Below are 12,772 nucleotides of genomic sequence, written 5' to 3'. Positions count from 1 at the left end.
AGGTCCGATTGACCTTAGAAATAACATACACTGTCTTTGTCTAGTCTGTGATGATCTTTAATAAATATGGCCACTATTCTGATGTCATCATGTCATGAAGTATCTTAGCCGGCATCTCTGCAATGCTTTGGCATATTGAAATTATTTATGGTTATTATTTGTCTATATCTCTACCAGGCTTGGCCCTGATAGATGCCACTTGCAGCTCTATGTATTATTATATTTATGTGTCTAAAGTGACATTCTAATATACAGATGAATCTAAAAATGCCAAGCGTGTGATGTTTTGGGCTCTTGAGAACACATGAAATGCAGAACCGAGTGGAATATTTTGATATTCCAAGCATGAGGGTTTCTGATGAGCCGTCCAGGTGACAGGGTGGATGAACGGAGGGCGAAGCATAGGATGGACAGCAGCGTGCAATCAGCCTGACGGCTTTAGTGATGAAAGAAGGTGAGGAAATCTCAGTGGGTTTGCTGTATATTTAATGTGCTCATATTCCAGTGTCAGTTCCTGCCCAGCTCCCACCAGCTCAATGTCATGTCATTGTTGCTGCATCGATCGATATCTGTGTGTGCGATTGAGCCAAAAAGTGTTTTACAATGGAGGAATGTGAATGTGCAGGATTGGCCTGAGACACAGCTCTCACCCTCTTTCAGTCTGCTTTGTGAACAAGAGCTATTGTTAAAAGCCCTATGTAGATAAAGCCGAAAACTCTTATAGGAGAGTCTGTGTTTCATCACCTTTAGTGATGTTAAGTACTACTGATATCTGAAGTCACCTTATGAGCTTTTTTCTGCATAAAATTGCCTGTGGAAAGCATATTCCATTCCCCAAAGGGATAATAACATTGGTATGCATTGCATTATCATCAAATTAACAAGTGCCATCACCTCTAGAGGTCATACATGATGCTGATAATGTACAGATAGTGGATTGCATTGCTTTGTGTACAATTCTGAGAGTCCTACACAACATAAACATAGTGAAATTATGCAACAGGCAATAACAGATTGAAGCAAAGCAAATATAATGGCTCGTCCAACCTCAGTATGACCCCAGTGCTTTGGAAGTTGTACAGCAGCCCTGTATAAAAGCCATGGTGCATAAAAAAAACATCTTTATGTAATCTTAATTGCTTTCCAAAGGAAACATTCGCTACCACATTTCCAATTAAAATACAATCACAAACCATGGAGAATATATTTTTAAATGTAGCCTGTGGGATTGTTTGCTTCGTCTTCTGTAATAGTCCTGGATCTTGTTTCCAACTTATCATGAACACCCCAATTTAAATAGAATCATTTTCAGTCCAAGTCATCCCTACTTGTTTTTAAGACCATTTGTTGTGTTTTTATGTCAAATGTATAACAGATTAAAAAAAATGAAGAAGAATAATAACAATAAAACAAAGATTATAAAATAATTAACTAAACAGAATTAAAACCAATATTCATAATTAGGTTATAAAGTATGCCAAAGACATGTCATTGTAATGGGATGTTGACAGAAAAAAATAAAAAAGAATACAAGAGGTTTTACATGTGTGTTATTACTACATTATTATAATTTTAAACATAAAATTTACACCTTTAGTTGTGTGATTGGGTGAAATCTCACATCTCACTCGCAGCAAATAGTCGCATGTTTGATTGTGCTCATTAACGATATTTGAGAAGCAAAATGCAGCGGTGTGTTTTGCATGAATATAAGTCAATTAACTCGCATTTGATTCGACGTGCAGCTCTACGTCAATATAAAGTGACATAATGAAGTGCAGAATGTCTGCCAATGCCCTTGAGATGTTCAGGAAAGCTGCTCTCTTAAAACCTATTTCCTTTATCAATGCATGCTCCTCTATACAGGAAGCAGCCTTTCAAAAAAACATGGTTTATTTGTTATGCTAACATATTACATGCTATTTAATTGATTTGATCCTGATGAAAGCACAATAAAAAAGGATTTGTGGAACAAGATGGTGAACCTTCCTCCACCTTCCATGCAGAACCGTCCATGCAGGAGCAGCACTCCCTCTACACAACAGTCATTTGCTGATTTGCAGTAAAGAGGTGTTTAATCACTGCCCATTCAGTGTGCTAACATGCTAATGCTAAGCTGTGTCCAAAAATACGACAGCTGCCTCATTTGCATTTTTGCGTAAAGATACCTCCTAAGGAATTAAATGGAATTCAATTCCATTTCTTGGAAGAAATTGAATCATGCATTATGAATTCATTTTTTTCTTTCAACTGCTTCATAAGATGGCACTTTTATTCTTTTCACTAAGTGAATGATACAACCAGATGAAGGCAACTCAGCAGACCAGAGGTCATAATATTGGATTCGGACATGCTTCCTGTTTTCGAGCTTTCAGCCTCTGCTAGCAAACTGAGATTACATGCAGTTGGTCTGTCAGTATATTATCCATCACTTAATGGTTTCTTAATTGTAGAGAGAAATTATCTTCAATTCTAATACTCTTCTGCTTTATTTGATCACCATGTCAACAATTTGCCACAATCAATATAGCACATTTCATAAAATATTGCTGGATTTACACATGGTGTAGCACTACAGCACATGTTGGGTCTGCTTTAACTGGATTGCAGGTGGTTATTGAATACGATGCAGGGGTTTGCATGGAAATTCTGCATGCTAAAGTCGCACAGCTGTTTAGTGAATCTCCTCTTATCTCTCTCGCCCACTCTCCTCTTCTCTATTTCAGTCTCTTGCTTTCTCTCTCACATATGCACGAACACACAGTACCAAACATGTTAACACCAGCCTAGCAATTTGAGGCCACCCCTCTAGAGATGTCGGGCTGTCAAAGCTAACCATCCAGTGTCGAAGTGAAGACAGGAAGCAATCCAGAAAAAAACATTTAACCTCTGTGTATCAGAAAATTCATTTCTCTGTTAGCAGTGCTAATAATAGCTCTTCTGGGAGGCAACATGTAGATGAACATTGTTTCAGTCTTGTTTCTCTATTCCCTGCAAACAAATCTAGCTAGAAATTCTGATTAAGCACAACAATATGGTTGAGCACAAATAGTAGTCAATGCACTATCAATACTGAGTTCTGCATTTGCTTTTATTGTTTTGTAATGGTGCATATTTTCCTTGAAATGTCCTTCTGGAGCAGTACACTATTATTTCTACTATTTTACTTTTTTTTCTTCTTTCTGATTATATAAAAAAAAAATTCAACTTACAATGCAATTCAATGGAATGCGATGCGATGCAATGCAAAAAATAAAAACAAAAATGTAAAAATAAGCAGCACACCTCTGATCAAAGAGCTGAGGTATCATCCATTGTCCACTGTACTGTCTAAAGTCCATTGCAAAAACAATGCGAGACCAATTCAGAAGTTTTAATCTATGAGTTTGTTTGACAAGCCTTAAGAAGGATCCTCAGGTGCTACAGGTTCTCTTAACACTACCTGCCCGTGATCTGTTACAGGGTTCCTCAGCACAGGAGACCAGGCTGCTAAAGGGAATTATGGTGTTTTGGACCAGATCCAGGCTCTGCGCTGGATAAGTGAGAACATTGGCTATTTCGGCGGTGATTCCAACCGCATCACTGTTTTTGGATCAGGAATCGGTGCCTCTTGTGTCAGCCTTCTTACCCTGTCCCACCATTCTGAAGGTGAGAACATTTCATTCCACAGAAGAAAAAGAAATGTCTTTGTCAAATGAAAATCCCCTTAATACTCAACTCTTTGTATCACAATGCAAAGGACTGAAAAAAGTAATATCGTGTGTTAATAGCTTAAGCTCTTTCCGTGGACAACTCAATTAGTTTGTAAAAAATAAGGAAAAATCCATTAACAGTAGTAAATTATTAATGCATTTTGAAAATATAGTTATTTTCATAGATTGTTATAAATTATTAGTTTAAAAAGTAGACATTCATAGATCGCAGTGTAATTAATAACCACACACACACACACACACACACATACACAAACACACACATATATATATATATATATATATATATATATATATATATATATATATATATATATATATATATATATATAGATTTGCAGATGTGTTTCTTTTCTGTTGACAACCTGTTTGAGATTTTGCATAAAACTCCAAAGTTCTTTTAATTGATGTCAGCGATGATGGACAGTCAGCTAGCAATGAATTCTAAACAAAGTGTGCAAATTAACATGCACAGTAGTTATGGATTTAAGCAAGTGTTTTTTCACAGGACTTACCAAGGTTACAATTATCATCTTGTACCATATCATTGTGGAAGACAGAGGTTTTTCCGAGATGTGATGTAATTATAGAAAAGTCGATTGGTTTTGTGGGTTTCCATGACATCCAAAGTAACTTTTGAACTTGAATATGTTTGATCATAAAACAAGTGTTCAGTATCATAAGACAAGTGTTAACCGTAACAATCAACTTCTTTGTGATAAATATGTATATACTATGCAAGCAACACATTCACTACATTATAAAGATAAACGTGTTGTAAGCCGTGACATTGTACATGTTGAGATAAGTAATTGATATAATCTGTTGGAGACTATTGTAAAGGAAGCCACTGTAATTTTCTTCTCTATAGATTGAAAGTTGTGTCTGGCTTTCTCTATTAAGCAATCATTGAAGTTTCAGATAAGGTCTTAGGTTGTTTCTACACTTCGCTTCCTGTCATGAATAATTTTGCATGTTTGTTTGCATTCTTCAGATTGCATCAGTACATCATTAATTGCTTTGATTTACTTTGGTTTTGAATAGATTTCCTTTACCGTAAATGCATTTTCTATTCATATATTCCATTTTGCCAGGCCTCGTGTAGCATGTTATTATATGGTCAAATCAACCGCCTCATTCCTCAGTAAATTGGATATTACCAATGCTGATGTTTCCCCTGAAAGGAGTATATTCCCTACTTGGTTTGATTAGATCAAAAAGCAGCACTGGGAGGAGCTTGGTTTTACTGACAGCCTCTATAAACTATCAGGATCCTTTAAAAAAATTAAAAATGAAACCGAAATCCTGCTATTGCAAAAAGGTGTACTCGCCACAAGTGTACTCGCCTACCAATATCAATCAGCTAGCTCTGCAATACTTCTCAAAGCTGTGTTTTTAGCCATCACAGCAAGGGAAAGGAAAAGGATTACGAAATGGTGATGGTGAGGCTTAGAGGAATGCAGTAGTAAATAATCCATTTGCTCTTTTATAAAAAGGTAGATGTCATCACTTGGAGATTGATAAATACAGTTGCCTTGAATATATATAGTGCTTATTAGCACAACATAGTACTACCATTTAGACTAAGGCATGGGAGACAAGTGAAGAAACACGTTCAACAAAGTGCACTGAAATATACCCTGGTGGTTAAAAATGTAAAAATGAACACTCCGGAGATAATGTTGGAAGGTTTTAACTTATCTTCAGTTAATAATCTTAACAAATGTCCTTAACAGAATGTTCTTTTTAACTTATTTGTGGTTGAGAACCTGATACACAAATATATGTATATATGTTTTTTTAATTTTCAAATCAATGTATCTTATTTTATGGAACATCTTAGCAATGATCTCATGGTTCATCCAAAGGAAAAATGCAATTTCTTGGTATTTGTGCTCTCTGAATGTTGATCGTTCTGCTAATTATCAAAAGCTAATTATACAATTGAGCTTTGAGTAAAACAAAGAACATCTTCTAATGAAACAAATTTCAAGCACTGTCCAGCTGTTGAACAGGGCAAATCGAAGCTGAAATCCCACTGCAGGTGAATCCCACCCACAGTGCAGGAGCCATTCACATTTCCCCTGACCCTGAACCCCGGGAAAACACAATTACCTGAATCCCATCATCTGAAATACCAAAGGCCCGGATCAAGAAACACTTCAGCTCCATCCTCGCAGTGCAGTGCAGTGTGTGAGATTGAGTGTGTTGCTTGCTTGGCAACTGTGTGTATTTGTGGTGGTGTTAATGAGGCCACTGTGACCTGTCTCCTCCTTGCAGTCTGGCTCATCATCTTATGGGGCCTGCTGCTCCCACATGGAGCTCGCCCTGTCTGGGCGTGTGGCAGGCCAGGAAAGAGGGCTTCATCTATCAGCCCACTCCACCGCAGGAGCTAGTCTGCCCGCCAGGCCCCTGCTGTGGGATGGATTGCAGATGTACCCCACTGTCCTCCTCCATCATCAAGTTTAGGGCAATCATCTGCCTTGCTTCTTTGATGGAAATGGGGACCTTACGTAAAGGGAGAACACATAGGTGGTTCTGTATCATTTATGTATATAGAGATTCTGTGATATACAGCTTGTGATATACATCCATCTGTTAGCATTCCCATAATGTGGTTTGCACAAGTGGGAGATTGTTTCTGGATCAGCATCCTTTATTGGTCGTGCAACAACATTAAACTGTCATTGCCCCTTTAAGGCAGGGTGTCTGGTCTGGTCTGGTCTGGTCTTGCTCCGGGAAGGCCACCTTCCTGCAGAGTTTAGCTCTAAATATATAGTTTAGTCATGAAACTCTAGATGGCGCAGGCTGATGGTTGTTAACGTAACTGATGATATTCAGAGAGTTAAACGACCTGGCACAAACTGATTGATTCATGCTTCATATGCAGCCTATGAGCTTACTTGCTTTACATTTATATAGCTGGCTAGCATTCACTAGAGATTCCTGCAGCACGCTTTTCACAGCTTCTCTGAAACCCTCCACCTTCCCCAGTTCCACCTGTATAGATCTGCTACGGTTTATGTTATATGCTATTTGTTCAGCAGCAGTATGTCTTAAATTCTCACAGCATTATATCACCCTATGCACTGACAATAGCAAGTTAATTTACTTGTTCGCAGCAGCAGCAGCAATAATCTACAACTACAGCAATAACCAGCAGCAGCAGCAGCTGCGTAGCAGATCTAATCCACATACACCAAATACACTTATATTGTCATATCTATCACCATGCTAAATTCCTCAGAGAGTTATCATGATTAACTCTAATTAAATACACTTGAATCATCTAATTATGGTCTTCAGGATTACTCAAAATTTCTTATGCAGGTGTGTTGGAGCAGGTGAAAACTAAAATTTGTAAAAAGGTGACCCTTCAGAAGCAAGTTTGGACAGCCCTGGTTTAGTGTTTTTGTTAGAGCCAACCAACCACCAATGCATTCTGATATCTGTACCTTTAGAGTTAGAGCCAACTAATCACTGGTGTCAGGTTTTAAGCGTAGACACCTGGGGTCGCATTTATAAAGCTCCCTGTAGACTACATTTTAAAAGCGTATGTACGCACAAAAGCTTGATTCTGTGTACACACGAAAGTTTTCAGATATATAAAACCATGTTTATGCCAGAACCTGTGCAAAAATTCCTTCATAAATCCCAGTCAGGGTAAGATTGTGCATACATGCATCTTCACCCCATCTCCTCCCAAAAATTACCATATATGGAGCTTATAACGTCTAGTTTTACTATGCATAACCTCACTTGCATATACTTTCCATACATAGTCCCATCCACATGACACCATGTTTAACACCATCAAAGGTACGAGACATTGAGGAAATATGAGATATGGACTATAAATGCCATTTGTGCCATACAATATTTTTTATTTGCTAAGAATCTTTCAATATCCTTGTTATGTTTTAGAATAAATATATCAAAATATCTATAAAACAAGACCATTTAAAATGGTTCTCAGATAAATATCTTAAAATAGAGTTGATCTCATTCTTTTACACTGGTCAAATAATATTTCAGTTGTTTTAAACAATTCAAATCAAATTAAATGTATACAGTTTTGCTGATAAGGTGAACATCTTTAGCTATTTTTAGTGGAAACAGATAGGCCTATATTTACTCATTTCTCTACTTTGGGCAGTTTTTCACTGGCATGGGCTACTTTTGTCATGCAGACCTGGCAACCCTGACTGTTTGGAGCATAGCAGACGCATTCAGTTTAGTGTAGCACACGTTTTACAATCTGAACTAAATAATTTCTATTTAAAAAGCCAAATGAAGTTGGGGAGGCAAATAATGTAATCAGTGTACGACCAAGCAGGACCCGCACTTCATTTTTTGAAGGGCCATTCCTGCCCGCAGTTAAAATAAAACCACCTGCCCTCACAAGATTTGTGTTGGGTCCAGCAGGATCTTAATCCCAATACAGCCCTTTAGTCCAGACTCTCTGTAGGAAGTTGGCTCTCCAGGAGCAGAATTTGACAACCCTGGTTTAAAGGGATTGCTAGGGCCTTGCACAAACACCAGTCTGTGCCTCTTAATAAGTTTAGAGTGTGGGACTCTTTTCAACCAGCTAGTGCCATCTAACATCAAAGATGGGTTAGGGTCAGGGCTAGGTGTGTCCTACTGTATCCCAGCAAATCACATAGTTCAGAGAAGTGTCCAGATGTTCTTTTCTGAGCTCTTGACCATGCCGGCTCCTGGCTGGGGACCTGCCATTGCCCCCTCCTTCAAATGCATTTCACCTTTCCATCGCCTGTTTTTCTAGCATCAGTGCACAGAGAGGGAGAGCAAACTAGAGGGCAGGAGAATGATGGCGAGAATAAGGAGCTCTAAATCAAGGACAATACCCACTCGTGTGTGTTATTATCTATTTGGCATAAGGCAGGCTCAAACTGAACAAGCAGATTTGCCTTTTTCTTTCTCTCTCCTAATAATAATTATGATGTCAAATGAGAGATGGCTCCACGGGCTGCTGCTGGAATATTAAACAACTGGCGCTTTCGCTGTGTGTGTGTGTGTGTGTGTGTTGGAAGATTGTTGGAGGCCTACCAACAGTGTTACTGAAGGTCATCGGGAGTCCGTTTTTTTTCTATTCCTGTAACTAATCAGCCTAAAAGCTCTGCTCGCGAGGACATGCTCCCCTTTTAATGGAAAGTCTCATGCATTAAAGGGGACTCGCGGGGGGCTACGTTGGAGGATTCCTTCTACCCATGTCAGCTCTCGTTTTTTATGAAGACTTTTGGGTTATTGAGGACCATAAATATGCACACTTAAATTGTGTTAGTTTTATTAGCGAGATGGTATTCATGGGGGTTGCTTTGTGATGCACGACTTTCAAGCGTTAACACTTTGAGTTACAAAACTGTGCATGAATAAGAGGCACTCGAGTCTAATGAGTGAAGTGAGATGATGGTTTAACAAAGACTACATTGAACAAATACACATCAGACGTAGTGACACAAAATGTTAGGGAATGAAGAGATATTGTATTTGCTGTGACATTACAGTAAACATAATGCACAGATAATTCCCAGCCAGTTTTTTTTTTTTTGTTATGAGTGAATATGGTCTTGTTATAATTGAAGCCATAATGTGGTTATACTTAAAGTGATAGTGTCTCGTATAGTGAATAGGGGCTTTGAAAAGGAATCAATCTTCTTTATGACTTTATTATTATACACATTTAAGTTAAGCAAGTCCATTTGCTTTAAGTATACTGAAAGCACTTAGTTTAACTGAACATCCTCAATCACTCCACACAATGTTTTTACACGTCACAACAGTTATTCACGCCTGTGCTTTTCTGCTAGAATTGAGAGATGGCGCCTAACTTCTTAAATAATTGCACTTGTCTTTCAGCTCTGTTGATTTGACTAATTTCAAATATTTGAAGTGACAAAGCTTTAAAAATGCTGGGTGTTGTGGAGATGGTCCTCTTTTTGTGCAAAACAGGTTGTGAATAATTGCATTTATTTCAGAAAACCTAATAACGTATGCTCAGGGAATATTGCTCCATCACACTTTGACTAAAGTCTGTGCAGGAGGGGATTATGAAAATAGTTAGCAAACAATCATGCGCTAGCATTAGCTTTATTTTGAAATTGGATTGTTTATTCATCTTGTACATTTGAGTCACCAGAGTGAATGAATGCTACTGTATTTGACAAATAAAAATTTACACATTGTGTATTTCTCGTCATATTATTCACTCGAATTCAAAGTATAAATGTGTATAACAAGTATCATGCAGTAGCAAAAAGAAAAAAACATATTTTATTTATTTAGGGTCTGAATATTGCAATCTCAAACAAATATTTGGTGCACAGTTTGCTTGAAATTAAATTGATGTCCCATAAATAACAGTATTTGTTGAGTCTGTTTTTGAACAGAAGTCCAAAATCATGAAAAAAAATTTTTTAACATTTTAAATGTCCACAAAAGTTGTCAAATATGTAACTGAAAAGCCCATTCTACCAAAAAATTAGTTTTGTGACCATGTGAGCAGCATCATATGATGTTGTTTTCTTCGTGATTTAACCATTATGTGTCAGAGGACACCGTGTGTGTGCTTAGCTACTGTAAATGTGCTCTAATAAGGTATAAAAACATACTCAGAGCGGTGACCATCTAAATGGATGGATGGATATAGTGTAACTTGAGGTGTAGTGCTTATTCGGAGTGTGTACTGACATACAATTGGTCCAAAACATAGTTGAAAAACTCACTAGTGAAAACAACCTTTCACTTGTAATATTAAAACTGTGTTTAAAATGACTTGTACTGTGTGTTAACGTGAAATGAATGTTAAATCATAGAATGAGCCAACTGCTAACTGTTGTTCTGGTGTTGTTAGTAAAAATAGTCCCCTTTTTGGTCCATTTTTTGGTTATTTTGGTCTCAGCAAACTCTACCAGTGTCATAAAGGTCGCAGGCAATGACGTGCATGCAAAAATCTAATGCAGTCATTATTTTAGGTGTTCATTTTGATTTGGATGTGACCGAAATAATGTCAGTGTGGGTGAGTTGATGAATTTGTAATTATTCTGCTCATTGCCACAATTTTGAGCCACTGAGGCAGATGTACAGACCAATTGCAAACATGAGAGTAAAGCCCTATCACAATCACAGTAGTATTGAGACAGTAACTTGTTTTGTATGACATTTCATCCACATTAATCTTTTCCACCTTCACATTTAAGACTTGCTAGAGGATCTCAGTGAGACTGTAATAAGCTCAAGCGAAACTAAAGAAAGATGCCTCGCTCTAAATCTTTACCCAGTGGCCTTGCTGTTAGTTTTCTTACGTGCACTGCCTCTTCATATAAGAATACATTAGCTGTCTGGTGCAACAGTGAAACATGTCTTAAGGCTTGAAATAAATGTGAACAGAAATATTAACAGACTGGTGTGATATTTCTGACACAGTGGTCAAGCTATCTTTGATGGAGGAATGGTTTTTCTATTTCCTGGGTCTTTGGACAAAAACAGTCTATGTGACCCCATTTAAAGTAGCTGGTGAGCACAACCCCATTCTGCAAAATGTCAGAAAAACAGGCTAAAACATGTACATCAAGAGCCTCTCTGTAAATTCACATTTGACCTTTAGAAATGACAGAAATCTGGCAGTATCCATTCTCTTGCATTCCCTCTGAAATACAATCTTATCCCACCCAGTGACAAACGTATAAAGACTTTTATTAACATTCTAATTAATACATTAATGTTTTGTGTCATTTTTCTAAAATAAGTACATGTAAAAATATAAATTCTATTTTAAATGGTGTATATATTGGTGTGTATATTCTATTTTAAATGGTGTTTATTTACCAGTTCAAACCGAGCATCAGAATGGGAAAGAATGGGGATTTAAATGTACAATTTTGCAGATATTTGCAGTAAAATATCCAAAGACCACCAGGCTAGTGTTATATATTTAGTCCAGCTGATTACTAACAATATCTCTAATGTTTTCAACTACTTGTAAATCATGAAAAAATCCCCATTCTAAACTGTGACACGGGGCAGTGCAGTCGCCTGTCAATGACGTTAGTTCTTCTTCTTCTTAGTTTTACGGCAGATTGCAACCATGGCTTATCAGGTGCATATCGCCACCTACTGTATTGGAGTATATAGCATGGCTATGAATCTAATGACGTTATTTACCCTTTGTTACCACCTTTACTGACGTAGAAACCACATGACAACAGTGTCGTGGACAAATGCTGAAGTAGCTTCACGTCAAACTTCAACTAGAAAGAGATGCCAATCTCACTTGTGTTTTACTCAACAGGTGAGTTGTTTCGATTCGTATCTTTACAGAAAATGTATGCTATTATAACGATCAACAAGATTAGTATTATGGGGCATACACGCCAAACACGGGGCATCGTGTCTCTAGACCTGTGTGAGGACACGTCTGTTCCATAGTCTGATCGCGTCTTTGCATTGACTTTGTATGTAATCTACTCGCGCAAATCCGTGATTTATCTGTCTGCCTGATTGATGAAAATCAGCGGTTGGGTTGAAGACAACAAATCCCATCATTCCACCCTCCTTCTTAGCGTCATCAAACCACGCGATTGTTATTGTTTTGGTAGTGCACCCTCTAGGGGCAGGTGACTTTGAATGTGGCATGGTTGTTGGTGGTCTGAGTATTTCAAGAACTGCTGATCTCCTTGTTACAACTGAGGCATGTAGAAGAGCATTTCTGAACACACAACATGGCAAACCTTGAGAACAGCATGCCAGACATTAGAAGATCGAAAACAGTTGCCTATATATCCATATATATATATATATATATATATATATATATATATATATGTATATATATATATATATATATATATATATATATATATATATATATATATATATATATATATATATATATATATATATATATATATATACTTTTCAACTTTTGACTTAAGAGAAATCTATTTCAGTTCAGTGAATTTGGAAATCCCAGCCCAAACCAGAAGGACCCAGAGCGGACGCAGCGGAGCATGACGTATTCTCCGTTGCTGCAATATGTCAGA

The 12,772-nt window shown here is 37.5% G+C and overlaps 1 protein-coding gene across 3 annotated transcripts in view; it reads left to right on the top strand.

The window, feature by feature from the left end:
- LOC127971904 (neuroligin-3-like) overlaps window positions 1-12,772 on the top strand; it is a 163,311-nt gene that overhangs the window by 96,029 nt on the left and 54,510 nt on the right. For all 3 annotated transcript variants that reach the window (XM_052575230.1, XM_052575232.1, XM_052575231.1), the window contains one exon: window positions 3,463-3,648. In XM_052575230.1, the coding sequence (XP_052431190.1) occupies window positions 3,463-3,648 (186 nt within the window). The remainder of the gene's footprint in view (window positions 1-3,462; window positions 3,649-12,772) is intronic.

The sequence above is a fragment of the Carassius gibelio genome, chromosome B14 (genome assembly GCF_023724105.1).
Source record: "Carassius gibelio isolate Cgi1373 ecotype wild population from Czech Republic chromosome B14, carGib1.2-hapl.c, whole genome shotgun sequence".
In the NCBI taxonomy this organism is placed as follows: Eukaryota; Metazoa; Chordata; class Actinopteri; order Cypriniformes; family Cyprinidae; genus Carassius; species Carassius gibelio.
The sequence above is the reverse complement of the archived record's forward strand: the minus strand, read 5'-3'. Positions and strand labels throughout refer to the sequence as shown.